Source organism: Carassius gibelio, chromosome B17, assembly GCF_023724105.1.
Source record: "Carassius gibelio isolate Cgi1373 ecotype wild population from Czech Republic chromosome B17, carGib1.2-hapl.c, whole genome shotgun sequence".
Classification (NCBI taxonomy): Eukaryota; Metazoa; Chordata; class Actinopteri; order Cypriniformes; family Cyprinidae; genus Carassius; species Carassius gibelio.
Genome location: NC_068412.1, coordinates 18,789,263 through 18,817,145, shown reverse-complemented (window position 1 = coordinate 18,817,145; position 27,883 = coordinate 18,789,263). Strand labels below are relative to the sequence as shown.

The window sequence follows — 27,883 nt, the reverse complement described above, 5'->3', positions numbered from 1 at the left end:
TGTTTGCGTGTGTGTGTGTGTGTGTGTGTGTGTGTGTGTGTGCGTGCGTGCGTGTGTGACTGTGTGTGTGCTCTGTGAGTGTTTATTTCTCTCTGGCTTAATTAAATAAGCGCCGATAAAACGATGAGTGTAGTAATTAGCTCCAGATATCAGCTGGAAGTTTCAACCCTACATTGGCATAGTGTGTGTGACTCAAATCAACGAAAACAACAACACACACACACACAAATGTTCTCTCTTAACACACTCAACCAACAAGGGGAGCAGCAGTTGGTCAATCTCATGAACAACTGAGCCAATAAAACACACACACCATCTTAAAGAGTGTGTGTGTGTGTGTTTTGTGCCCTGATATCCTTAGCTGTCTCTGTGGCAGTGAAACAGGAAATGAGCGTCTCCGATCACCCCTGCTGTAATAACACCCCATCCAGCTGATGAACAGGAGGGAGAAGAGATGAGAAGAGATGGACTACTGCTTCCAAAAAGCATTAAGAAACAGCCAAGGGGCAAATAACAGAGAGTACAAGATTACAGTGTTGAGTACTTTGTGTAGACAGCAACGAGCACTTTTTTTTCATTGAGGAAGTGAGGTCTGTTCTGGCTCACACAGGTGACAACAGTCTGTCCAACTCTCATTGTCTCTCGCTCCCCATCCGGCACGTTCATTTAATACCTTCTCTCAAAGATTATTATGCTCCTTTCTGTCTCTCCCCCCAGAGGGCTTGTCAAACCTGCTGCTTCTCTCGACTCCATCAGCTCTTCTGTATATTTTTATGTAACCTTCTGGCAATAATGTTGATGAATATTACCATTTATTTTTTTATTTTTTTTATTTTTTTGCATTTGATTTATATGAATATTCTGAGGGTAGAATTGGATAGTACTATGATACATCGGAGGAGAGGTTTTGTGAGGTGCAGGGAGTGTGTGAAATTGAACCTGTACACTTTGGTTTGGAACTAGACAGCAAAAATAGCAATAGGAACTATTTAAGAAAACAGCATTTAATAAAATGCATCTTGCAGGAGACAAAGGAGAAATGAGCAGTCTCTGTCAACTATGCAAAGGTGATTGAAATTTTTTTTTATAATAATAATAAATTAAAAAATAAATTATATATATATAATGACCTTTTCCAGAATCTAACACTCACTTAAATGTAATATTTAACACTAATAATTTAATAACATTGGTAAACATAGTATTTTTTTTCTGCTGACTTTGATTTTACTAATTGACTTTCATTGTATGGGTCCAAATTCATTCTGTACTTTCTAATGTTGTAATGTCTAATTTTTTTTTTTTTAATTGATTAGTGTTTTTCATTTTTAATCTAAATAAACTAGTATAGCATTCAAAAATTGTCTCCGGCCGTGAAATGCAAACTTCAGCTAAAATCTTACTGCTGGTACAGTACATTCCTATTATGTATCCATTCATTTAAAAATGCTAGCTAAGAAATCGTCACTATTTAGCATTATTTTTATGTTCAAAAGATCAAGCGTTTGTTTCAATGTGGGTCTGTAGGACATGCAGTTGCTCACTATGTTGTGTTTATTTCCGTTTACTTCATAGTCCCTTGAAAGCTGTTTTCATTACAGGGATCTCACACTCGCCTACACACGGCACCCCTGACATATGCTGTAAAGCGCGTGTTTGAAACAGTGCTGACGTGGTGCAGTCATTAAGTAGGGCAGGTTTTAGAGGTGCTAGAGTCTTTTCCCTGAGTGTAAACAGAAATTATCACTGTGTTCTCTACATCTCTTCTCCCACCCCTTCAGTATGGCTCTATGTTCTCTCCATCTCTTTATTTATCTAGTGGTCTGCACATGGAGACGTTTTACACATTTAGGTAGGCACTTTAATTATGCCATTGTCGTTTTAGCTAAATCCGAAAGAGCTGTTGATTATACCCTTTGCAGAAAAGGCAGTCCCAGAATGCATTGAGATGCGCCCCAAAAAAAAAATGGATGGTGGGCGAATGAATTATGCTTATTAGAATTTGTTTGAGTTGTAACCTGTGTAGAAGTCAATGAAACATCATGATGGTAAGGATGCTATTTATGTGGGGCGAGAAGCAGTTTACTGGGGTTTGGAACAGCTCCTGTATGAAAGGTGGCGAAGGTAATGTTTTGTGTTTAGTCTGTGTGTCTCTGTGTTGATATATTGGCCTGTGAAGAGCAAATATAAGAATAAAGCAGTGATTCATATGTCTTTGACCATCGTGTCACGTGTAAACCTCACGTGGGCGGCTTACACAGGACTGTTGACCCCAGGAAACACGCACATCCCCCTGCATTACGCCTGCAAGCTCTATCTGATATGAATCATAATTTCCTTATTCATATGTGTGTGTCAGGAGGCCATGTCCATCAAAATGCTGGAAGTGCGTTATTTATATTACTCTGAGGTTTGATTAAGCTCTTAGGATTGGCGAAGATGGCTATACTGGGTGCTTCTTGCAGGTGTAAAGGGTTTCATTTAATCTTGAGAGAGGGTTTACACAGATTTTAGACTTGTTATAAGGTCTCTTCTCTATGGGTGTTTACATGTAGCCTACATTTATAATTAAGCAACAGCAGGTTTTTTTGTGGTCTTTATCTCTTTGTCCAATGCATAACTCAATATTTAAAGAGGTGAATACGTGTCACATCAATCTTTTGGTGCAAAAGGCAATCGTCTGATTAATTTGAAAAACAGATTGGTACAATTTCAGTCAGTCATTTATATGACAAAAAGGCTAATAATTGAGTGAAAATGACCTTTTAAACTGGTTTTAAATGAATCTGAGAGCCGGTGTGAAGTGTTCACACTGATCTGAGTGCAGGTAGAGAGGTTTCCCTCTGGTCTGAGAGCTAGTTTACACAGAGGCGTTGTAGTGGGGATTTGTTTTTGATGATAAGCCCTGCAGGTACATGCTGATTTACAGCGTAGGACTTTATTACAGCAGTGCCCTGTGGCTTTGGAATTTATTGAGGGACCTGAGACTAAGCATAAAGCCCTGCTAACATTTCCGCAGGCAGATATTTTGGAGCACATTTCAGCGTGACGTATCGGAACACTCAGATAGAGGGCAAACACACTCACACAGAGAAACAACCCTTTTTTTGGCCAAAAAAAAATCACATTTTCAGGCTTGTTGGTGTTGGTTGGTGTGTGTGAGTTGTTTAGAGTACATTCACATGCATCAGCCATTTCTAACACTCACTATCTCATGTGACAGGAAACTGACCTCTGCATACTCAAAGGGCTTAAAAACACCTTCATAACCACTGGGAAAGATAGATGAAAATATCGACGCTTAGTAACCATCTCTGCAGCAACCTCCTCCTCCCTTAATAATAAACTGTTTGTTATTTTACCTGACAGTATTTATGGTGCGTTGAGCTCTACTAACACTCAAAAACCCAAATGCATGACTCACACCCAAAGACGTGCAGGACAGCACATACGTGATTGGTCAACTCTAGTCTTGTTGAAACAAGACCATCCGATACACCCAAAGCATTTTTCTCACACATGCATGCCAATCACAACATCCCAATCCATAGAATATCATTTTATTGATTAGATCCCCTATGGCACAGTACATCTAGTATGTATTCATGTATTGATACAAAAGCGTTTTCCATTGCACCGAAACAACGTGTCTGACACTGCACTCAAATCAGACAGAAAACACGCACACTCATATTTGTCTGTTTATCTTCCCGCCACCAGTCAGAAAGGAGGAGGAACTGTAGTGAAAAAGTGTCCAAATGTCACCGAACTGCCTGTTCCCACAAGCTCCAGCTTTTCGAACCTGCAGATGGGTCCCGGAGTGTCTCATTCTCTCTTTTGTTCTCAATAGAAAAATATTTCAGAATTCCAATTTTTCCTTTTTATTGCATGAATCTTTCTATTGGTGGATTAAGTGCTGAAGGAGTCATTCGGTCAGCCTGTGATGTTCTTGTGACCAATAGGTTCTTTCTGCGTACGTGTCTTTGCAATTGAAGACAGGCAGTGCTCGATGTAATTCCCACCACCGGGGAAACTCAAGGTCCCTTGTCCCATGACCACGTCCTGCAAGGGCACAAATCCAAGAATCGCTCTCAGTGTGTCCTAAAATCGGTGTTAAACAGGCGTCCATCACATTGAGATTTATATTTATACGTAAAGGGTCAGAGCTCAAGAGCAAATGTCACTTCCTGAGCGGCCAAGTGTCATCTTCCAAATTCTTCTCTGTGAGGTGTCAACCCTTCTGTCATATCTTTGCCCCTCACCTCCACCTGCTCTCACCCCACGTGGATCCTTCTCACAGAGTAGTGTAGATGTAAACAAACACGATGACGAAGAGGTTCAAAAAGGTGCCAATGATTCCCAGCAGGGCCAAGATGGACTCCTCTCGTTCCTCTTTACCCTCTTGCGCCCGAACCTCCTCTATACTGACTGTGGTTGTCCCCATTCTGACCCCCCCGCCTCTGTCTCCAGGGTGCTTATCTGTGGAGAAACAGGAAAGCAGAATGAGACAAACAATCGACAAGACATGAAAGCCTCTTTTTGGCAGCCACCAGAAGCGCTCATCCAGAGGCCAGACTAAACAGTCGGTTGAGCGGTACGGAGGGTGACATTTCCCTCTCTGCTGATGGCCCAGCTGTGAGTGTGGCATAATGAACACAAAAGAGGATGTCTCCCTCCCCACCTCCGTGATGGATTTCCCCCTCAGAAAATTATATTTCCCGCGGAGCTGCTACAACAGGGCGACTCTCGGCAGCTGAGATGATTTACTGTACGTTTAAACCTTCTCACTTGCTGTTCGCTTCTGCTACGCACACTAAATGATTTCTCTTTTTTCATCCCGTCATGGTTTATGGAGCCACATTCGTTGGAGCAGACGTGGAAGTATATACATCCAGGTTCCTACAGCTAGGTACAAGAACATCAACCTCAATAAGCAGCCTGGGGCCAAACGTACAGCTCCGCAAAGTGGACAAGGAAACAGTAGGACAGGAACAGGAAAATAGAGAATGTATAGCTAGAAAACAGGGAGTCTTACCCTACGGCGTGGGAGATCCTGGGGGAGATCCAGCATGCTGTGGGCTCATCACAGGAGAGGCATATTTGGGCTTGCGGCAACATGAGGGCCAGCTGACCAACCGTCTGACTTCCCCATTACCGTAAATGAGGAGAAAAGAGAAATTGAGAGGTGGAGAGAGAAAAAGGAGGAAGAGCAAGTCTACAACAGCATCTCCTTGAGCCGTGTGCGTTACGCAGACAACAATCTCAGTCCCCAACGTCCCTCCCCTTCGCTCTCGCTCTTTCTCCCTCTCCCTCTGGCTTTCTCTCGCTCTTTCTGTGTCAGTATTCCAGTCTCCGTATGTATCACCAGCCCTTCCTTTTGTCCACGCTCATTCAGATATTTTTTTAAGCTTCTCTCCGTTGTTTATTTTTTTTTATTCTTTGCTTGAATGCCTTACACCTTTCATTCAAGAGATGCTTGGAGAAATCTGCTTCCCCCCTCCCTCTTTCTTGTTCTCTCGCTCTCTCCTTTTACTTAAAAAAAATCACTCTTCAGCTCGGTCTCCCCTCCTTTCTCTCCCCTTCCTCTTGCTGTCCCACACTCTCATTCTGTGCTCTGTCACTCTTGCCTATCCAACCCTTTTAGCATCTGAAATTCGGGACTTCTCTGCGTTGGTACCAAATACCGGCCCCTACCTTCTCTCCTTCGCCTCCTCTGCAATTTCTTTCCCTTCTTCTTTTGCGCTTCTTTTTTTCCGTGGGTGTAGAAGAGCTACAGATGCGCGCAAACTCCTCTGGAGGTTCGGCAGATCGTCGACCTGAGGCTGCGAGCACCCCACCCTGCCGGTCTCTGTCCGTTGCCGATGGCAGTCGTGTGGTTATAGGTCCCGTCTTGGAGCCTGAAAGCGGCGTGCATTGCATAACCAAGCAGAGCGACTGGTAACCGCGGAAACAGAGCGAGCGAGGGAGAACGGGAGGGTGGGCGGCGAGGAGGCTCACACGTCAAATGTCTTTATTGCCAAGAACAATGTAGAGCTACTCAGAGAAGAGGAGAAGGATCCTAATGGAGAGGGGGTGTGGGATTGTGGGCACTAATATATATATGTGGGATTTGATAATCACATATTTTGGATTATTTATCCAGTTTTGTCATTTTCAGAAAGTGTACTCTTATGGAAGAATACCAAGACAATGAAAGCCTATATGCATACACATTTTGTGTCTGTTTTTATTAGTAGTGATAGTATAGGCAGGATATGATAAGACATTAGGGCTAAAAGAATAGGAAATGTTGCGAGCTGGATATGAACTTGTGATGGCTACTTAAACACTAATTCTTAATGTTTTTAGAACTTGTCTGCTAACCTATAGTCCAATGCAAAAAATGTTTTTGTTTGTTTTTGTTTTTTTAAAGAGGAAGTACAGCAGTTTCCTCAAACTATGTTGATTTTACACAATCCTTGAAACAAAATAAATTAACTTAAGTAACACTTCTTATTTTGTCATATTGCACTGTCCATTTTTACCTTTTCATAAAGTATAAACAAATTAAGAACAAGTTGGAAAAAAAAACTACCAGTTTGGTAAAAGTACAAAAAAGTAAATTCAAGGTGTTATCTAACAATAAGTCTTAATATTTTATGCATTATTGGTAAGATTTAAGGATTTCTACATACTTCTACTGTGAAACATCAGCGTGCTGACGACATACAGTGCCATTGCGCTACGAACGTCCCGACTTCAAATCCCGACCCAAGGACCATGTCTGATCCTGCCCCCTTCTCTTTCCCACTTTGCCTTCTGTTAGTTCTAATATCTCCTATCATAATAAAGAAAAAAAGTGTCATTATTGTTAAGAAGATAAAAGAGCATCTTTCATAGGACAGTTTAGAAAAAAAATCACATTGACATGTAAAATTAAGTTTGTCCATGAACTTTTGTTTCATGGGCCCCTCACAGTAAATAAATGTTTTTTAAGTGGTCCTTAATGCTGACAGCTTTGGAGCTGAAGTGTGAAAAATGCCATCTGTTTTCTTGTAATCCTCGTCTACAGCGTCTACTTGAAACTCAAATGCAAGCTACCGTGAACACCGTGCACTGACTCACTCTGACCCTTGAGGAGTATGATTCTTGTTTCCTTACTCACCATCACTGGAAATGAAATACAACACAACCTCCCCTCCTCCTCCTTGTGTACTTCTGACGTGTGTGTTAATAAACCATCAACCTCATTGTCCACATTAACATTTGAATGGACGGAGGCAGAATAGAGGATCTGTATACACTCCTTCCCTGCCAAAACCAGTAAAATAAAATCGATCAATGTTATGTGCTACATAAATAAGTTGGTTTACTTCTAGCAGCCCTCGGACCTCAGCAAAGCCAGTTCAATTCTTTACTCTTTCAATCTGAAAGAATCCTGACCCCTGGTCAGGCACACAGTTACAGGAGGTCAATTAAAGGTTTTACCTTTAGGCATTAGGAGCAAAACTGAGTTGTCTGAGAAAATGTGGTTGACTATAGAATCTTGAAACATCATGTGAAAACCAGTTTACTTCTGTAATGTTATTTATGTGAGGGAAGATGATATTCAAAGAGGAAAAACTTGAAAGATTAAAACTTTGTTTTTGTCATTGGGAATTGATTGAATCTTGAAAAGTGGGCACTTCAAAGCAAACAGGAGCCAAGTGGCTGAAGAGCAAGAGCTGCACTATAATTTTTTAATCTTTGTATTGACTCTTAAACCAATTTCTTGGAACCTAAGGTTTTTTAAAGCAGTTGATCTTGAATTAGAGAATTAGACTCTCATATTTTGGGGCATAGACTATGCCCACATTTTTCTATAAAGTGGCCAGCAGAACAACTGTATTTATTAGAATTTTTTAAAATGCATGTTCTTAGGCCATAAGTGTTAATAAATCAGGTCATAAATGATACATCTCTGCTGTAGAACTTCATTGTCAGTGTTTCATCCTGATGCTTCCAGAGGGGCTGTGTGTGTCATTGACACATTTTTGGATACAAGATTCCATAACCAAAAATGAATGATTATGAACTATTTCCTTCATTAATCTTCATCGTAATTATCAGAGAGCATATCTCATGTCAGAAAAAACACCACCCCCCACAAATCTTTTGTTCGCTCTCCATAGCTCTCTCTCTTTGATAATTAGTATCGGCATATTTCAGTCACCATAATGTGCAGAAATTATTGCACAGGCCAATTAAATGAAATTATCATGTGGGTGAATTCCCTCGGTCCCGGGTTCCCAGCACAGTGCCAGAACATTTAAAACGGATCAGACTGAAACCGGCGGGTTGGAAGCCATAAAGAAAGAGGGAGGATTTTTTTTTTCATCTGCTCTAAGTGGAGTTCCTTGTCAATGAGCCGTTGTTTATATTCATTTATTTGTTTGTAATTTTCTCTCTCTGGAGCTGTGAATCATATAATCATCAAGCTGACAGCCGGTGGTGGGCGATTATGGAGCGATCTCATTACTGTACATGTGTGTGACCATAATATTACGAAGCTCTGCTGACTCGAAGATCTGCTTATGTTCTAATATTGATCTTCTGTTAGTATCGGATTCAAATCGCTTAAGACAGAGCGCTTCCTTTAACCTCTAATACACTACGAAAGCGAGGTAATCTCATCCTTAAATCTACAAAAATAATATGGTTTCTGTATTAAGTTTACTGTGATAAAAGACCTTATTCTTGAAATAAGAGCATTTCGAGTTTGATCATTCAGAATCACTTGTAAAATCATTCATACATAATTATTTGTTCATTCAATTCACCGCGGCAATTTACGCAAAATGGTTTTATGAACAATTTACGATTATACTTTTTAAAATGTTTAATACATGCATATATATATATATATATATATATTTTTTTTTTTATATATATATTTTTGCATCTTAGGTTCCAAATTTTCAGTGCCCATTTTTCAGATGGATCCCTGCTCTTGATTCAAGAAGAGTGTTGTTTATATGTAGCTTTTAAAACAGCAGTGGATGGTGTAAAACAGACCTTGAGCAAGGTTCTGCTGAGACTCTCAGAAATGGACATCAGTGAATTGGGTCAGCGCTGACAAGCTTTTCAAACCCGCCGCAACATCCTGCAGGATGCGTTCAAACTCCCCTCGATCAAACGGCAAAAAACGGAGAGAGTGAGTGATGGCTCGGAAACCTTTTAATGGATGTGTGTGCACTCATCTGACGCACATTCCCATTTTTTTTCCCTCTCTTAATCTCCGCCAGGATCATTATAGAGGACAAACTCTGAACAACGCGCACAATTCATATCTGACAGTCAAAACCTGCGAGACTCATTAATTATTGTTCTCTCGCTGAGTTTTGTTTGAGTGTGTGGTTTCTTTTTCTCATTAAGATGTTTGTAGTGAAGGTGTGAGATAATAAGATTCAGCCTGTTTCTTCGCAGCTGTGATGTATTAATATATCTCTTTCTGCTCATTTGAACAGGTGCCCTTTGTAAAGTCATATTCTCCTCTCTCCAAAGCTTTTTGACCGTATGTGTGTGCCCACACAAAATGTCAAATGCCAGTCAGAGGGCTTGTCAAAATTAATTACGTGCGTGGAGCGAGATAGATACCCCCCTTTTTTACCTGGATGGGTGCACGGGAGCTAAATTGGATAAAGGAATAAGAGTGGAGGAGTGTAAGGAAGATGGGAGGACAGGAATGGTATGGTCATTAAAATGAACCAGTCAGAGAAAGTGACTGGACCACGAGATTATTTTAGCTTCGTTAGCCTTCAGTTGACTTTGGTTTATGGACTGTAGGATGCTGTTTTTAAAACTGTTTTTTTTTTTATAGTTATGCTGGTAATGTGGGCACAATTCTAACCTTGGCTCTACATTAGAAATACACAGTTAAAAAGTTTTAATTCAGTAGGATTTAATTTTTTTATTAAATGGGGGGGTACAATGGTGTTTCGGGTATCCAGAGTTGTTCACAGTGTTAAAAAGATGAATTCTCATGCTAAACATTGCCAAAGTTTGAAAAAATAATTTAGAAGAATGACTGAGAATTTCTGTGCCGAAAATCTTCCTTCCGGGTTGGTACAAGTTTCGGCTGTTTTTTTTTTTCCGATCTAGGATCTAATGACATAGACGAGAACGGAAAGTCCTTATATGAGCATTTCTCCCAGAAAAGCGCGCCCGTGCACACATTTGAATCAGATTTCTGTATTTTTGTTGGAAATCAGCACATAAGTGAATATATGTTAATGGAAACAACACGAAACATCAGTATTATAGCTCCGCTCATGGCGCGCCTCCAGGTGCTCAGCTTTTTCCGGAAAGAATCGGAAAGCTGTATTTTTCTTTTATAAATATGATAAAAAGAAAGACACTTTGGATATATGAAGGATGCAGTACTACTCAATAGGTAATCAAGATTAACATGAGATTAGGTGAAACTGTGTATGTACCCTTTAAAAAGTATTTTTATTCAGCAAGAATGCGTTGAAAAAAGACATTAATGACAGAAATTAAAACATTTATTAAATTAAAAAATATTTTCATTTCAAATAAATGCTGTCCTTGGAAGCTGTCTATTCATTCCAGAATCCTGTATTGGGGTTTTCAGAACAAAATGATTATATACTGTATTTTTGTCATATTTCCCCCGACTTTTTTGGGAAACTTAAAATCATTTATCAGCTGGTCAGCCTGCTGTCCACAATCCTACCCTCAATAGTAGACCGATGCAATGTCATTAGAGTCTTTGAGAAACTGAGTCCTCTTCAGATGAGAGAAACGCTCTGAATGATTTAGTGGCTTTAAATGATGCAGAAAGGGAAGAATATGCTTTGTTATCCTTCTGTTAGCTGAAGGTTTTATAGCAGCTTCGCAGAGGAGGAAAATTACAGCCCTGTGGTCGTCGCCATTAGCTCAATCAAACATCCTTGTGCATAAACAGCCTCTGCTGGCACAGGGTTTCCTCAGATACAAGACCGTTTTCCTGAAAATTACAGCTTTTGTGCCATGCCGACACCTCCTCTAAGCGACTTGTACATAAAAGTCTGGAAGGGTGCCACTTTCTCATGAGGGTGTGGATGTTAATGGCCACAATCAGATTGTGCAGGCACCGAAGTGTCTGCTGGCTGACTCCAGTTGTTTAAATAACTTTGGAAGCCACCACCGTTCATTGTAAACTCTGGGCTCAGCTGGATTTATTCCAAAAAGAGTGGCATTTTGAATCTCGGCTCATTCTTCCAATGCTTTTGGTTTTGGTGCTGTACTGGAACAATGACCTTAAATAGCAGGCCTATCCATTTAGTAGTTATGTATACCACCATTAAAAAAAAAAGAAGAATTATTTGTGCCCCCCCCCCCCCCCCCAGGACTCTTGATGAATACAAAGTTTAAAAAAATATATATATTTAAATTGAAGTCCTTTGTCACCTTATAAATGTGTTCTGTCAAATTTGATCAATTTGATTTGCCCTTTCTGATTAAAAATAATAAATTTTAAAGTAAGGTGTGGTGTTGTCTAATGGAGTGATGGGCATATGAATATGACCTGCATAAAAGCATATGAATATACCCTCCTCCTTTGACTCACTGCTCTCTTTTATTTTGCTCGTGGATTTGGCACATGGATCAGGTGATGTTCTGTTCAGTGTGTCGAGTCAGTGGTCCGGTTGTGCCATCCGTCCGTGTCCTGCGTCTCAGTGTTGTCTGTGCTGGAGAGATGCAGAAGTGTGAAAGGGAGATGCAGCAGCGCTCATCTTGTTTTATTCCTCGTTCTCGTGCATTATTGATGGAGCGCTTCTCTGAGCTTTTGCTGCATGTTGTGTCTTCCTTTCCAGCTTTCCCTCGTGTGAAGGATTCTCGCTCGCTCGCTCACTCACACACTCCAGACAGGCGGAGGACTCTTGTGCCCTGAATGATTTGGGAAGCATGATTTTTGTGTCAGTCATTAGACTCGAGGCCCTGTTCTGCTCTGCAAAGCGGCATTTAAAATCAGACTCCTGTCAGCCTGATTTACTTCAACAAAAGTGTGCTAGTGTAAAAATAAATAAATGTGTGTGCGCACACACAGTGGAGTCATATTAGAAGAGGGTATTTTTGTCTCTCTCTTCGTCTGCGTGTCATGAACAGTTATGCATTTCTGCATGTTGTAAATAACCAGATAAAATTTTAACCAACCCACGAGGCAAAAAGCAAGTGTGCATTTCTGTGCTGCTGCTGGTGTCTTGTCCCGCCTGTCCTCGAGATCATTGTTGTCATGGTGACAAAGAGTTTCTACCACATGCTCAGAGAACGGTGACACACACACACACACACACACACATACAGTGCATCCCTAAGGTTTATTCTGATTTCTACATGTTTCTCATGTGTGAATGGGGCCTGTGAAGTGGGTTGTAGTAAACTACTAAATATTAAGCAGCACAACTTTGATATGAAATGTTTCTTGAGCAGCAAATCAGCTTTCTGAAGGAACATGTGACACTGAAGACTTGAGTAATGGCTTCTTAAAATTCAGATCTGCCATCACCATTTATAATTAAATGTTGAAATATACAAGTATTTTAAATAGTAATATTTCACAATTTTACTGTATTTTTTATTTTAAAAATAAACATACAGCTTTGGTGAGCATATGATACTTACCTAACCCAAATTTGTGAAAGGTAGTTCACAGTTAAATGGAGTACTCACAACCACTGTTGGGAACGTTACTTTAAAAAATAATTAGTTATAGTTACTCACTACTTGTTCCAAAAAGTAACTGAGTTAGTAACTGAATTACTCTATAATAAAAGTAACTCGTTACCAGGGAAAGTAACTATTTGCGTTACTGTAAAAAAAAAAAAGTTGCTATACGTCAAAGAATTTTTTTATTTTTATTTTTTAGCAGTTTTCACAAGTCAGTTGAAATAAGTAGAACAGACAGGTGTTCGTGCATAACTTTCGATATTTATTGCACGTCAAAAGACCGCGACAGACAGAGTTTTATCCTGCACTTCAAGTATTATCTTTGTAAGAAAAGTGTTTTGAGCCACTAGCTTTACATTACATGCACGTTCTTGGCTTTGACCACAATGAATTTGAAGTAGCGCTTATATCTCCACTTTGAAAATGCCAACTTTTCATCGGATTGCTCCTGACTTGCCATTTCTGCTGCTGCTGTGCATCTCTGTGTAGCTGTTGGGTGTGTGTGTGTGTGTGTGTGTGTGTGTGTGTTTGGCGCCGCTGGCGCGTGTGCCGGCATGTGTGTAAAAACACTGGCTCTGATTGGCTACCATGAACACATGACTCTGCCTTAACCATTCATAATCGCTTATCTCGTTTTTAACCCACCTCCACACTCGCTGTGTGAACCAGGGGTGCGTTCAGATTGCATAGTTTATTAAATCAATGCATAGTATCGCACCGCATTTAACATTCAGTAACATTAACGGCGTTGTAACGACGGGAAAAGTAATTAGTTAGATTACCCCGTTACTGAAAAAATAACGTCGTTACCTAACGCCGTTCTTTTAAACGCCGTTATTCCAAACACTGCTCACAACTGAATAGTACTGGTGAGATTCAGCTTGAATCAGTTCAGTAACGCTGTGTCAAAATTCTTTAAATATGAATAAATTAGATTTGGCTGTTAAGCAGCTCTACAGAAGACCATAGTGTCATGTATTCAGCTCAATTCAGTTCAAGTTTTGTTCTCATCCAAAAGCATCAGTGCCATGAAATTAATAATATTAATGAAAGTGTCTTTTAGACCCCAACTAAGCAAGCCAAAGGGAACTGGGACAAGGAGCCCAAACTCCATCAAGTTACAAAAATGGAGGGAAGGAAAAACAAGCATTGAGAATCTCTACGTAGTACTTTAAAAGATCAAGAACTACATCCTGTATTCTATGATCTGCCCATTTGTCTTCAACAATCTTTTGATGCACAGAAATATCTGTTTTTAAGATGTCTCTTGAGTGTTCATGAGGCTCTCTCTCATACAGAGCACAGAGCTTGTGTTTGAGGCTATATTGTTCCTTTTAGACAGTAAGCCGATGGAGGAGAGGTCAGTCATAAAGGTCCTCTGGTCCAAATGGAGAATCGTTTAAAGCAGTGGAGCTGTGGATCAGTCTCAGTTTGAGTCCATATGACCTGTGACCCTCAGAGTCTTTTCCTGGGGAAGAGGGAATGGATGGATGATACTGTAGTGTCTTTAGAGCTGCTGTAAGGGACTTTGACATAAGACTGTAGAATGTAATCTCTTATCTTCTTCTTTTTCCTTCTCCTACTATCTGGGGTTCTTTTCTGAGTTTTGCCTGCTTAAATTGTTTTCTCCTATTATCTAAATGACTCTCCTCCCCTTTGTCTTTCCTTTTCTTCTTTTTTCTTTCTAGTCTCTTCTCCTTTCTCCCATTTTCTCTTCTCCTATTTTGTTTTCTTCCCCTACTCTTTTTTCCTTCTTCTTGTGGTCTCCTTTCCTCTTTTGCCTCTTGTCTAATCTTCTCATCTGCTCTCTCCTTTCTTGTCTTCACCAATCCATCTGGTCTCCTCTCCTGATTACTTCTTTACTCCTTTCCTCTCCAGCTTTCACATCTCACCCTTTTTTATTGACTTCTCTTATCTCCATTATTATTTTGACATCTTTAGTGGCCTTCTTATCTGCTTTCTTCTTTCTTGTCTCCTCCCTTCTCCTTATTTCAGGTCTCCTACTTTCTGTTCTCCTTATTTCTCCTCTCCTTCTGCTTCCCTCTTTCCTCTTGTTCTCCGTTCTCTTCTCCTTACTGGTCACCGTTGCACTTGTCATTCCTCGTCTTCTCCGCTGCTTTGTCCTTCCTCTCCTCCTTTCTGGTTTTGTCTGCCGTCTCTTCTCCTGCGTTCTGTTTGTCCCTCCTCTTTTCTTGTCTCCTCTCCCCTCTCCATGTCTCTTCTCTCCTTCTGTTGTTTCTCCGGTTTTCCCCTCCTCTATCCTCTTGTCCTTCCATGTACACCCTCCTCTCTTCCTCCATCTCCGCTGTTCTCTGCGTACGGTGACGGAGGGCAGGGGAGCTGACGTATGTGTCCTCTCGGCTCTCACTAACATTGTTTATCATCCACCCAATCCAGCATGGAGCTGAATGTCTGATGAGGGAGAGAGAGGGCCAGTAAATCAGTTAGTCTGTAAATGAGATGAGAGTGAAGGAGAAACGGTCTGAACTGAGAAGGGCATGAGGAGAATCTGGAACATAGACTGACATTGAGATGATACAACACACTAACTTAAACGCTCTCTGATCTAATGTTTCCTCAAAGTGGGCGCACACTCAAAAGAAATCCTTTGATGAGGCTCCTTCTATCTTTTGATATTCCTCTTTCTTCTTCGAACCACACACACAAGTCACACAAACATGCACACAGTATTCCTGCTCCTTACATTCACTGCACACTGATAATACGAGCCTGATTAAAGCGTTTTGCTTGAAGACCCTCAGTAATCGCTCTGTCTCGTTCCCCCTCATCCTTTATTCTCTCACTGTCCTCGTTCTTGCTTTAAGACTCCGCTGAGCCACTAAAGGATTATCTTGCCTTCTCCAAACAGGAAATGCATATACAAAGAGCCTTCATGCCTCAAACCTCTGGCATCTCAACGTACTCAGGAGAAGATTGATCAAGGGGTTTTTTTTTTTTTTTTTTTGGTCATGTCTGAATTACAAAAAAAGTTGAATCTGTTGTCTGCCCCCCTAACTTTTCTTTATACAGTCAATGCATCTTTTCTGTGCTGTTATGTTGTTTGAGAGGGACAGTTCACAGAAAAATGAAAATTGTCATTATTGACAAACCTGTATGACTTATTTCTTCTGTGAAGCATAAAATATATTTTATAAAATGTCTTCTTTTCATCCATACAATGGAAGTCAGTGGTAACCAAAACTTTTTGGTTTCCAACATTCTTCAAAGCAGCATCTTTTCTAGTTTGCTAAAGAAAGTAAGTCATATAGGTTTCAAATGACATAAAAAAATTTTTTTTTTGAAATAACGTTCCCTTTAGACAGGCATGACACAAGTTTCCTTGTTTGTCCATCCATAAGATGATCATAAGGTGACTTTTCCACATGATGAAACGGCTTGTATTTCTTGTTCAGGAATTCAAACGGTTTAAATCTTTGAAATCAATGATGTTTCCTAAAAACATCTACATTAAAAACATTATTAACCTTAAGCGACTGAAAGTGTGTGTTTGTATGTGTGGATCGTCCCTTGTGTCCTTCTGTCATTTAAGAGATGTAATCGACTTTGTCTTTTATAAGCGTCCTGTCTCTGTGCGTAATGTCTCCCTCTCTCTCTGTCTCCTGCAGTTTTGGACATGGCGCGTCACGTCCCCCTGTATCGTGCTCTGTTAGAGCTGCTGAGGGCCATCTCCACCTGCACCAGCCTGGTTCCTCTGCTCTTGCCACTATCAGGAGACGCTGCAGAGGAAGAGGAGGATGAAGAACGCACCGAGTGTCAGACCTCCGTCGGCATGTTACTGGCCAAAATGAAGACCTGTGTGGATACCTACACCAACCGCCTCAGGTGAGCTCTTCCTTTTAGACACACACGCACACATTCAGTCCATCGGTCTGTCACGCTAATGGACAGAGGACAGACGGAGTGACTGCTGGTGGGTGGATGGATGCCCACCCTGTGACACGCACTGTCTCTGACCTCCACGGAAAAAAACCTGGTTTATACCCACAAGCTGTAACCTGATGCTATAGCCACAAGTCAAAAGCAGTGTTTCACCAGAGGAGTAACACACAGTGATAAATGACTGCTAGATCAGTCAGTGCTCCTGAGCTGCCCCCGAAAAGCATCTAATCCCCAGTGGCCTTCAGACTGTCCTGAGCTCTCACCGTCCCACGCTAGACCATAATTTAGCTTCGGCTTTTTTAGTCTGTGTTTTTGCCAGGATTTTCGCTGAACCCATCACAAAAAACAAATCATGAACTTGATTTTTAGCAATGTATTGTGTATCAGAAATATTTTCTTTTCCTTTTCTTTTGTTTTTCCATTCGTTGTCTCCCCCCCCCCCCCCCCCCCAAAAAAAAAAAAAAAAATTGTTTAATTTACAAATGTTTTTTTTATTCTTTATTTCTATAATTTGTTTATTTTTATTATTATTATTATTATTAAAAATGAAACTAACTTGTTTTTATAAATATTAATTAAAAATACATAATTATTATTTAATTTTTGATTAATTGATGAATTAATTTCCTTTTTTTAAGATTATATAGCATGTTTTATGTCCCTTCAGTATAAGCCTGTGGATTTATTCCGCCTTTTTCTTTTTTTTTTCATATTCTAGGTAAAGCTTGTGAGTCTGATTGCTTCAAGTAATATCACAGCTGGATATGTAGAGTAGTGAGACTGTGATTTGTTATCAGCTGTCATGTTTTTAATAATGGCTTAGTCTTTATGGGTAGCGTGATGTTTATGGCATTGGCCTGTAAGTCACTAGGCTGGCTCTGTCTGAGTGTCTCTGAGAATGCGTGCACCCTTGAATAAAGGAACCATCTTAATTATTGTCCTATGCGTCACCTACAGGTAAAGGTCATTTTTGCCATGCACCCTTTTTCATTTGTCTGTCTCTTTAATTTTCTCTCCTCCTGCTTAATGAAAGATGCATGTTGTGAGGATGTGTGCTTAGCCACGAGACAGATGGATGTTGTTTTTAATGGTTTATTTTGGGACAGGTCACAATCTGCTGCTCATTTGATGCATCGTGTATACTAGCACCTCTCAGGATGCGAGCCTGTGTGTTTGTTTCAGGGTCTGGACAAGTTCTTGAGGACATGCACTTGTTTGTTTCTCTGCCATTGTTGTGGTCACTAAAAAATGAAACATTTCACGTGTACACATGCCAGATCCATAGTTAATTTGTTGGTGTTTACAGAAATGTGATTTTTTTTTTATGTTTATGTGTCCACCTTAGGTCGAAGAAAGACAAAGGTAAAGGGGTGATGAAGAGTGAGACGTCTGATCCCGAGCCTGAAGGCCTCACCCTGCTAGTTCCTGACATCCAGAAGACTGCAGAGATTGTTTATGCTGCCACCACCAACCTACGACAGGCCAACCACGGTGAGAACATCCACCTTAACAGTCTGCTTTTCCCAAACAAAACATGCTTTCTGTAAGAACTGTTTATTAAATAATACGTGGGAAATTACATTTTTACTAACTTTAATTAAAATGCTTAACAAATTGTTATTTAATGAATTTCTTATTTGGACACATTAACTCTCAATTCTTCAGTGCCACGTTTTAGAGTAACTTCATAAAAAGCTTCCTTTTTAACATTTATAATGAGCTTTTTTTTTTTTTTTTTTTTTCACCGAATCAGCATATTAAAATGATTTCAGCTTTTTCACCACAGGAATAAATTAAATTTTAAATATATAAAAAATAAAAGTTTTTTTTAATTGTGATAATATTCCTTAATATTACTTCTGCTGTATTTTTTATTAAATTAATGCAGCCTCAATGGGTGAGTTTTTTTTTTTTACATGAATCAAGTCAAGTGTGTCCAAACTTGTGACTTTTCTCCATTTAACTAGTCATTTCATAACATTTTATAGATATTGAAATGATCTGACCCATGGATGTTTCTGCGTCATTTGGAGCACATTTCACATTAAATGCCCTTGTACAAAGCTGTCCATGCTCTGTGTGTCTGTAGGGCAGTATTTCTTGAGACTTGACACACAACAGAAGCCAAAGCAGGACAGTGCTGGATCTATAGTGGTCAGTCAGGAGAGGGATGGTGTGTATTTCACAGGCTGAAGACACTCCCTACTTATCCGAGGGCCTCGGGGGGGACATGGAGTGACTGTTTGCTTTGACAAAATAAGCCAAAGAGAAACGGCTCTTCAGCACAGAGCCGCTCTCTAAAGCCTGACCGGAGAGTCAGCTTTACTGGGCACTTTCGTTTGTCAGACTACACTTAATCTATGTTGTGCTAATTCTTTAAGATCTTCCATTTGAACCAGCGGCCCTTAGTCATAGTCAGGGATGTTGTGTGATCAGTCCCTTAGAAAAATGGATGTGACCGTGGCAATTCCTAATCCTGGGATTCAAAGCTCTTGAGATAAGTCACATCCATTTATTAACATTTACAGAGACCTCCGTCTGAGGTCCTCTAGACCAAAGCTAAGAGAGCGTTTGTTCCTAGGCAGAAACCCTTGTGGTCATGAGGAGGTTAGGGTTGGAAATAGCAGGAATTTCCACTGTTACGTTGGAGAACCGCATCAGTACATCCAGATATAATAACCATCACCCTCCCTTGGGTATCTCATGCTCTCATTCTCTCCGGGAAGATGAGTGAAAGAAAGGGGCGTTAAACGTGGTGAAGCTGATCGATGCAGCTGTCACCATCCATAAGAAAAAGTCCATATGATTAGAGCAGTGAGACATTCCACTTACCACCCCGTTTAACTGCTTAATTAGTACTCCGGCGTCTATTCTTAAAAAGTACCAGAGACCGCTCAGTCAGGGTGTCTGATTGGTCGAAAGCAGTTTCCTGTAGTTCAATATCGTGCGCTAGTGTGACGAGGTGAGGGTAAATGGAGCTATCGATGTCGGTGGGGTTTTATGTGGCTCGTATCCAAAGCATAGCCGTTATCAACCCTGTTAAGCACAAAGCTAATTTGATCGGCTGACATGGAACATGGGTGTGCAGGAAGGGACATGTGTCTGCAACCAGTGCAAAATGGGCGGAAATGCCATAAAGCTCCTAAATATAGGGAGTTTAATTGTGTTGTAGCTCTAACGGCCTCCATCCACTGGTGACGGTCTGCTGGTGTCGTTGTCATTAGTCTGACGCTGTCTCGATAAAAATCTGAATTGAGAGAACAGAAACGCAGCGGCTCATTTGTGTAACGACACGACTATTTGCGCTTGGTCTCATTTATCAAAGTAACAAATTTGTAGTCAGACACATCTCAAAGGAAGTCTATCATTTTTGCCGGTTGAGCTGAGCTTGAGCTGTATGTTTTGTTAACTGATAGCACAGCTACATATAGGCATTCAGGTTACTTTTCCGTCTTGTAGGGATGTGTTGGTTTGTCAGGGATGAGAGGATGGAAGATGTGACCTACTCAAACACACCCTCAGGCTACTGTGAAACACACATGCACACACTCTTGAAGGATTTTTTTGATGCATCTGTCTTCTGCTCTTTTTTTTGTTTAGAGAGGAAGATGGCTGAAAGTTCTAAGAAGGCAGCAGTGAGGCCCAAACCACTGTCCATCTTGCGCTCAGTGGAGGAGAAATATACAGCAGCCATGAAAAAACTACAGTTTGGTGAGTCCTGAACTACATATCCCAAGTGTTTGACCCATTTCAGTTTCTACTGGGTGAGAGAGAATATTATAGAATTTAATTATTAACAAGAAATTTACACTCAAGTTCATGGATTTTATACATTTTATTGAATATTTTAAAACCGTATATTTCGCAAAATTTTCAACATTTTAAGGGATGCATAATACATTGCTTATCGGCCGATATATGAATCTATTTATTTTGAATGTATGCAGTTGTTCATGCTAACTTTCTCAGTTTTTATTTAGATTGCCTTTGTGTCTCTTAAATTATCCTTTAACAGTAATAATAATTTAGTAACACTGTTAATAATAGTTAATAGTATTAAAATCTACTTAATCACTGGCCAGATTTATCACATTTTTACTTTAATATTTGTGCATTCACTACTTTACATTGTTTTTTTATGTATAATATATCCATTTGATATATTGTTGTTTTCCATCAGATGTTAAGTTGAGACTTAACAACATATTCATTTTATGTTATTTATTGTTGTTATTTTATTTTTTATGTTGATCACATGGCATACAGGAAAACCTAAAATATTAATAAAAAATGAATAAAAATTTTTGTAGGGGTGCAACAACTAATCGATTGTTTTTGTTAATGAAAATCATTTACAACGATTGTCATCAATTAGTTGGGTCTGTCCAGAGTGCATGTACAACTGCAGCCGCTCGCATCAAATTGCTGAATAAGACTGAATAACGCATTTCTGTGGACAAAATGCATCTACAAATATTGGAGGAAACAGAATGAGCTCCTGCAGGAAAAGCACGTGATCCAAGCTGCCCAAAACATGATAAATCTTTACTTTAAGCTTCAAGCTGATGCATTAGCGTAATCAATGGCTTGCCTGTCAGGCGCTTTACAGATACGTGTGTGCGTCCTCGCGCGCAAAAAACTTTTAGTTAACGGTCATATCCTTATCTGTAAATGTCACAAATTCACGCAAGCCTTTCCATTTTTGCATAAAGGCCCACCCTGACAGTCTGCGTTAAGTTGGAATTTTTACTGAAAGAGCACCGGCACGGAGGATACGTGTGTTAGAGATGGAACACAGAGAGGCGAGGGAGACCATATTCAGCGCAAAAAACATTAATTGTGCTGAAATATCTGTTGTTTAACATTATTTAGGTTTAAAAGTCAATATGCAGTGCGAGTAATTTATGAGAGTAGGAACTGTGAAGGGACAGCAGTGTGTAATTGTGTGAATATTAATATCAGATGCTTTTACAGGATAAAGAGAGGAGACGCGACACGTGTTCTTGCAGAGCATTACTGTGATTTTATTCGTCTTTATTGTTTTCATTTTTGATCTAGAGATTTCAACTATATTCACTATATAGCCTACAGTGATTAACAAATGTATTAAAACAAATGTATGTAAGGTTTTTAACCAGTTTTGTGAGGTTTGTGCCACTGCTGCTCTTAACGAACAGTATTGGTAATTACCAAAATAATTTTTTGGCTTTCTGTATTGGTTAGACCTCCAATATGCCAATTAGTAACAGTAGTAAGCTATTTTTAATGCTATAGTATAATTATTGCTGTCATCTGTGAAAGGCAGAAAAAAAACAAGATACCCATTTAGTCAAAAAGTACACAAACAATGCAGCAAGCATATGAGCTGTTATCAAAGACAAAGGAGGCCATTTTTTGTTATGTGAATAAATACTTTTAGTTGTATTTTTCCAAAAATAACAATAACATTTTTAGAATAAATTTTTTTTGACAGATCCCTAAAATATTTGTGTTTTGTCTTATGACAGGTGTATTATAAATTAAACACTGTATGTTTTTATAGCATTCAGTTGGCACATTTGTTTTAAGGACATTGAGCAGAATGTGGAATATTGTGTTTTTGTCAGTAAAATTAAAATAAAGAAAAATAGGGGGTTTAATCTGATTAATCGATTAATTGAAAAAATAATCATTAGTTGCAGCCCAGAATTTGTATAATATTAATTCTAAATTTGATTTATATTATTTATATCATTATTAGCTTCTCATTAAATCATGAACCCCCAGGGAATTGCGAAACCCAGTTTTTGAAACCATAAAACTATTCTTCTCTTCCCCTTTATTGTTTTTTTTTTTTTTTTTTGCTTTTGTGCCACATACATAGTTGAATGAATGGATAGAAATAGCTGTTTTTCCTTTCAGCTGATTTTGTTTTCTTTAAGTGCACCAAAAAATTGAAGGAGCACAATGAACAAAAATGGGGAAGATTGCGTTATCTTGCTGGGAGAATAGCTTTTCTGGTTGTCATTTCTCATCTGTCTTTGCTCTGATTGATGACAAGAGTTTTGTACTGCCAAAAATTGTTTAACCTAACCTCAGACGAATGAGGTAATCTCAACTGACGTGACTGTAAACAAGTTTGCATTGGCCTACACAAAACAGATCCTTCCGGAATACGCAGTATGGCTTTTTCTGGAGGAGATATGATGAAATGTTTATATTAAAGTGAGTCTGATGTTTATTTTTCATTGTGACTGCTAAAAACGAACTGTGTGTGTGTGTGTCTTCTCTTCCACAGACACGTTTGAGATGGTGTGTGAGGATGAGGACTCTAAGCTGGTGTTTAAGGTGAACTACCATTACCTGTCTCAGGTGAAGAATGCCAGTGACGCCAACAGTGCCGCTCGTGCTCGGCGATTAGCACAGGAGGCCGTCACACTCTCCACCTCCCTCCCTCTCTCCTCATCCTCCAGCGTGTTTGTCCGCTGTGATGAAGAACGTCTTGATATCATGAAGGTATGATTCGATACCTCTGACCCCTCAACTAAAACTCTTATATTTATAAGAGCTTATTGATTATTCGTAAAGCAGAGATCAATTTAAACCACACAATGTACTATAATAATGTGTCATAATATACCTGAAGCGAACGATGTTATTAGATCAATCTAGTTTGTGAACAAATCTTGCTTTTAAACCTATTCTTTCTGACGATTTGCTATTTATAAATCACGCTAAAGTGGAATTATGACTCAAAAATAAATGCAAAATCTAGATGATGAGCATTATTAATTGCATTGCATTTCTAAAAAAAAAAGAAAATATTTGATTGTACTTGAGTGGCAGTTGAAACAAGTTTCTGAATTAATTAATTAAATGAATCAGTCAACAAGAATCTGATATCTCCGTGCTGAATATGAAAGCAGACCATGACTGTCTCGAGCCTTGCTGTTTACTGTGGGTCAACATTAAATGTTCGATCTGTGCTGCATGACAAAACAACTGCAGTGAATCCCAGGAGTCCCTTGCTTGTCTTGCTGTCTTGTGTTCTCTAACACACACATGAGTGCACACACTTCCTTATGGCATTTGAGATGTGCTTTTGACCCAGGCTCCTCTCTGAGTGTGTAAATGTCAGTGTGTCTGGCTTGAGCTTTATATCTCGGTCAGGCCAGACCACAGGCGTAGCCCCAGTCAGACTGGTCACTCACTCGCCCCTTAACAGTGGGCCAGGCCTTTTTATCTTCCTCCACACTTTAGATAATCTTAATGGACATTAATAGTAAACTGAGCTTTCCCGATTTAACCCATACAGAGTGTGTGAGCACAGCTTTTGTGTGTGTGTTTAGTGTTGCGTTTGAATGGTCATGTCAAAACAGTCTTAACGCCTGAGTGCAGCTTTGCCGCCTGCAGTGGAGAGAGATTCACTGGATGGCATTGCAGTCCTCCAATCTTCTTCTCTCTCACTCCTTCTGTGGGAAGTGGGATGCCTCTCTTAGCCTGTATCAGTAAAACTTCCTGTATCGACCTGGTTTAGACATACACAATCATTACGGTGCTGTTTAATACAATGTTTTCTATTTTAATGTGAATGAATGGAGGTTTTCTTGGTTTTTGTGGCAGGTGTTGATAACCGGGCCCGCAGACACACCGTATGCCAATGGCTGTTTCGAATTTGACGTCTACTTTCCTCAAGATTACCCAAACTCCCCTCCTCTGGTTAATCTGGAGACCACCGGTGGCCACAGCGTTCGCTTCAATCCAAACCTCTACAATGATGGCAAGGTTAGTGTCACTTCCTGTTTTCATTTTGGGGAAAATAATCAGGAAATGTTTGGACCAAGACAGTTTTTTTTTTTTTTTTTTTTTTTTTTCAGTGGCTGATGAAAATACTGCAAATTAGACAGTAGATTAGAAATAAAAAAATTAAATAAATTTTATTATTCAATAAAAACGAATATTTTATTGTATAATTTTATTATTATTATTATTTATATATATATATATATATATATATATATATATGTGTGTGTGTGCATACAATAAAAATATATATATTAAATACAATACAATATTTGTAAAAATAACCCTTTTAATGTTATATATGTTCATATGACTTGTTTAGTTTAATTGTTCTGTGTTGTTTTGCTTCTTTATATCCTGATCTCTTCGTATTGTCTCTCATCCATTCTGTAACAACCAGGTGTGTTTAAGTATCCTGAACACCTGGCACGGGCGTCCTGAGGAGAAATGGAACCCTCAGACTTCTAGCTTTCTACAGGTGAGCCAAATCCAATCCCTTTGTAGTTTCTCTTTCTTGTATAATCCTCTATCATTCTCGCAGCTCATTAGGCAGGAAGGATTTCGCTTCTCATACCAATTGCACAAATGGGGATTCTTTCCGGTTTATCCGAAGCAGTGGAATGCTGGAAAAGACCTAGCCTCATTTTATCAATTTCAGAGAATATTTAGTCATATCATATCATTGACTATTAACAAGTTCTCATCCTGGTTTCCCTACAGTAATTATCTTCGCACATCTCAACCCCTTTCCCTCCCTCTCTCCATCATACCTCTCTGAATAATAGGCAGGGGAGCTGTTCCCCCTGTAATATTGATCTGATCAGGCTCTGCTCCTCTCTCTCCTCAAACTCGTGCTCATGTACTGCTGCCAGCAGTTCATAGAAATGTCTCCATTGATTAGTGCTACAGTTAGTGTCCAGCCGATCAATAAATGGAAATCAGGCTCGGGGACAGTAGTGTTACGGTCAGTGAGAGCTAGTGTGCTCTTCGCCTCATCCACTTGATCTGTGTGTCATTCCTCCTAGGCTTTCTAAAACGTGTGTGTATTTGTGTTTTAGGTGCTGGTGTCAGTCCAGTCTCTGATCCTGGTGTCTGAGCCATACTTCAACGAACCAGGTTACGAGCGTTCTCGCGGCACGCCAAGTGGAACGCAGAGCTCCAGAGAGTACGACGGCAACATCCGGCAGGCCACTGTCAAGTGGGCCATGCTAGAACAGATCCGCAACCCTACACCCTGCTTTAAAGAGGTTAGATGTCATCCGTCGCAAACACACAGACTCTTATTGGCTCATGAAAGGTTTCAGGATTCAGAGGTTCATGAGTTCACATATATACAAGAAGAAAAAAAAATCAGAAAACGATATTATGGTTTCCACAAAACCATTTCTTGAGCATCAAATCAACATATTTAAAATTATTTAGAAAGGAAAATTAAGCTCTTTTCCTGATGAAAATTCAGCTTTGCCTTCATAGAAATAAACTATATTCTAATAAAATATATATTAAAATAGAACACTCATTTTAAATTGAAATTGTCAAAATATTGCTGTTTTTACTGTGTTTTTGATCAAATAAATCTAGCCTCGATGAGCATAATAGACTAATCCTATGCTTTTTTTTTCTATCGACCCCAAACTTTTAATAGCCAGAGTATATATGCATGCCCCTGTGGTGATTTTTGTCTCAAGTTGTCCTATTTTACATGCACTTTTTTTTTTTTTTAAATCACTTTCAGATAGATAATGTTTATTTCCACCCCCTCATTTTTTCCCCTCTTTGTTTTTGATTTCCTTTTGTCCTTGATATGGCCCCAACCAGCAGATAACAATCATCCATATACTCTGTGAAAAGAAAGAGAGGAGGAGGAGGATGGGCGGCCTGAATCGGAATATAAATGAGTGGAGACATTGAGTCATTGAACAAGGCATACGAATCATGAATGCCCTGCAATGGTCCAAATATGTGCACTCATCTAATTACCAGACTTACTTGCAATTCCACGATCATACCAAAAACATGCACTAAACTCTGTGTTTAACATGTGTGTGTATTTGTGAGTGTTCACCTCATATAATCTCTGAAGACTCTCAGACTGTCACTAATCAGGAGCTTTTCATTTAGAAGAAGTCAGATCAGACCACCTGGCGTCACACTGGCATCGCTCCATGTCATCTTAGGTCTAGTATGGGCATTTCGGCTGGTATTTGAGTTTGGTGTAAAGCCTAACGGCTGCCACGCCACCTCAGGCAGTTATGAGGCTGGTACATTACCTCTGTATCCCACAGTGGACACTAAACAGGCTGTTGCCATAGCAACCTGAGCATTGTTCACAGGGATAAGAGGCTGTTGTTTGGGCAGAACCGAGCCTGGCCAATCATCGACCAGCTCATACGGGACTCATACTCACTGATGAATTATGTATTGACGCACACGGAATCCGGAATAATTATGCTAACATTATTTGCTGAGAATATATAATGAAACTAGTCCAAATTAACAGTAAGGAGTCAAGGACGTATAAAATGTGTGGATTTGTGTGTAGACTCTCTCGTCTCCTCAGACATTAGCTTTCAGCTGCTGTAGGAGAGACCTGTGACGTCATCTACAGGAGGTGGAAGTTGGTTTTGTCAGACGCAAGTGCAGCAGAATCTTAAACAGCCTCACACATGAACACTTTCGGGGTCTGTGCCAAAACTATGTTAGAATGGCCCTAAAATTCAAGATAAGGGGCAAAAATGAAATAAATAAGTGGAATATCACAAGAGTCCAACTGTGATACTGATCTTGTACAACAGTTCAATAAATAAGAAGTTAATATTGTGTTATTTTAGCCACGATATTGTCTGTTTTGCTCAGTTTTTCCAAAAAATTTTTTTAAAAAAAAACATAACTTCTTGTCTCCTAGCAACAAACAACAGCATTTTATTTCTTAATCTACATTTTGAACAAACCGGGTGAACCATTAGGCTCGTTGGATTCGAAGCGGTGCTGCACAGACATCAAAGAACAGCCAGAGCGATTCAATAGCATGCAGAGTTGTGTGCTCTAATCACGCTCGCGGTACTTTATCACAAACTGATCGATCTGATGGTGATGATCCGCTTCAAGTCGAACAAGCTTAATAATTCAATGGAACATTTATAAAGAGAACCATTTACTTCACTCCTGAATGAATCAGCCATTTGACCGAATCAAATAAATGAAGTGACTCAATCATTAAGAAATTTCCTACCACCTTCTGCCAGTTTTTGTTTCTTATTTGGAGTATAATTTCATTTAATAAATAATTTCATATTTCTATATCAATATTTTCCCATTTAATACTGTAAAGCTTTTTTTGACACAATATGTATTATTTAAAGCGCTATATAAATAAAGGTGACTTGACTTGATATTAATAATAATAATAAAAATTGTTCAAGGTATAGTTCACCCACCCAAAAATGTAAATTTTGTATATGTATATTAAAAAAATGTATGTGTTGAATTGAAAGAGGTGTAACGGTGCACA

General features: G+C 39.4%; 1 protein-coding gene across 5 annotated transcripts in view; it reads left to right on the top strand.

The window, feature by feature from the left end:
• Positions 1–27,883, top strand: part of birc6 (baculoviral IAP repeat containing 6) — an 84,875-nt gene that overhangs the window by 51,850 nt on the left and 5,142 nt on the right. For all 5 annotated transcript variants that reach the window (XM_052581364.1, XM_052581361.1, XM_052581360.1 and 2 more), the window contains exons 66-72: positions 16,317–16,533; positions 17,936–18,081; positions 20,191–20,301; positions 22,868–23,085; positions 24,193–24,354; positions 24,773–24,850; positions 25,431–25,619. In XM_052581364.1, coding sequence (XP_052437324.1) covers positions 16,317–16,533; positions 17,936–18,081; positions 20,191–20,301; positions 22,868–23,085; positions 24,193–24,354; positions 24,773–24,850; positions 25,431–25,619 — 1,121 coding nt within the window. The remainder of the gene's footprint in view (positions 1–16,316; positions 16,534–17,935; positions 18,082–20,190; positions 20,302–22,867; positions 23,086–24,192; positions 24,355–24,772; positions 24,851–25,430; positions 25,620–27,883) is intronic.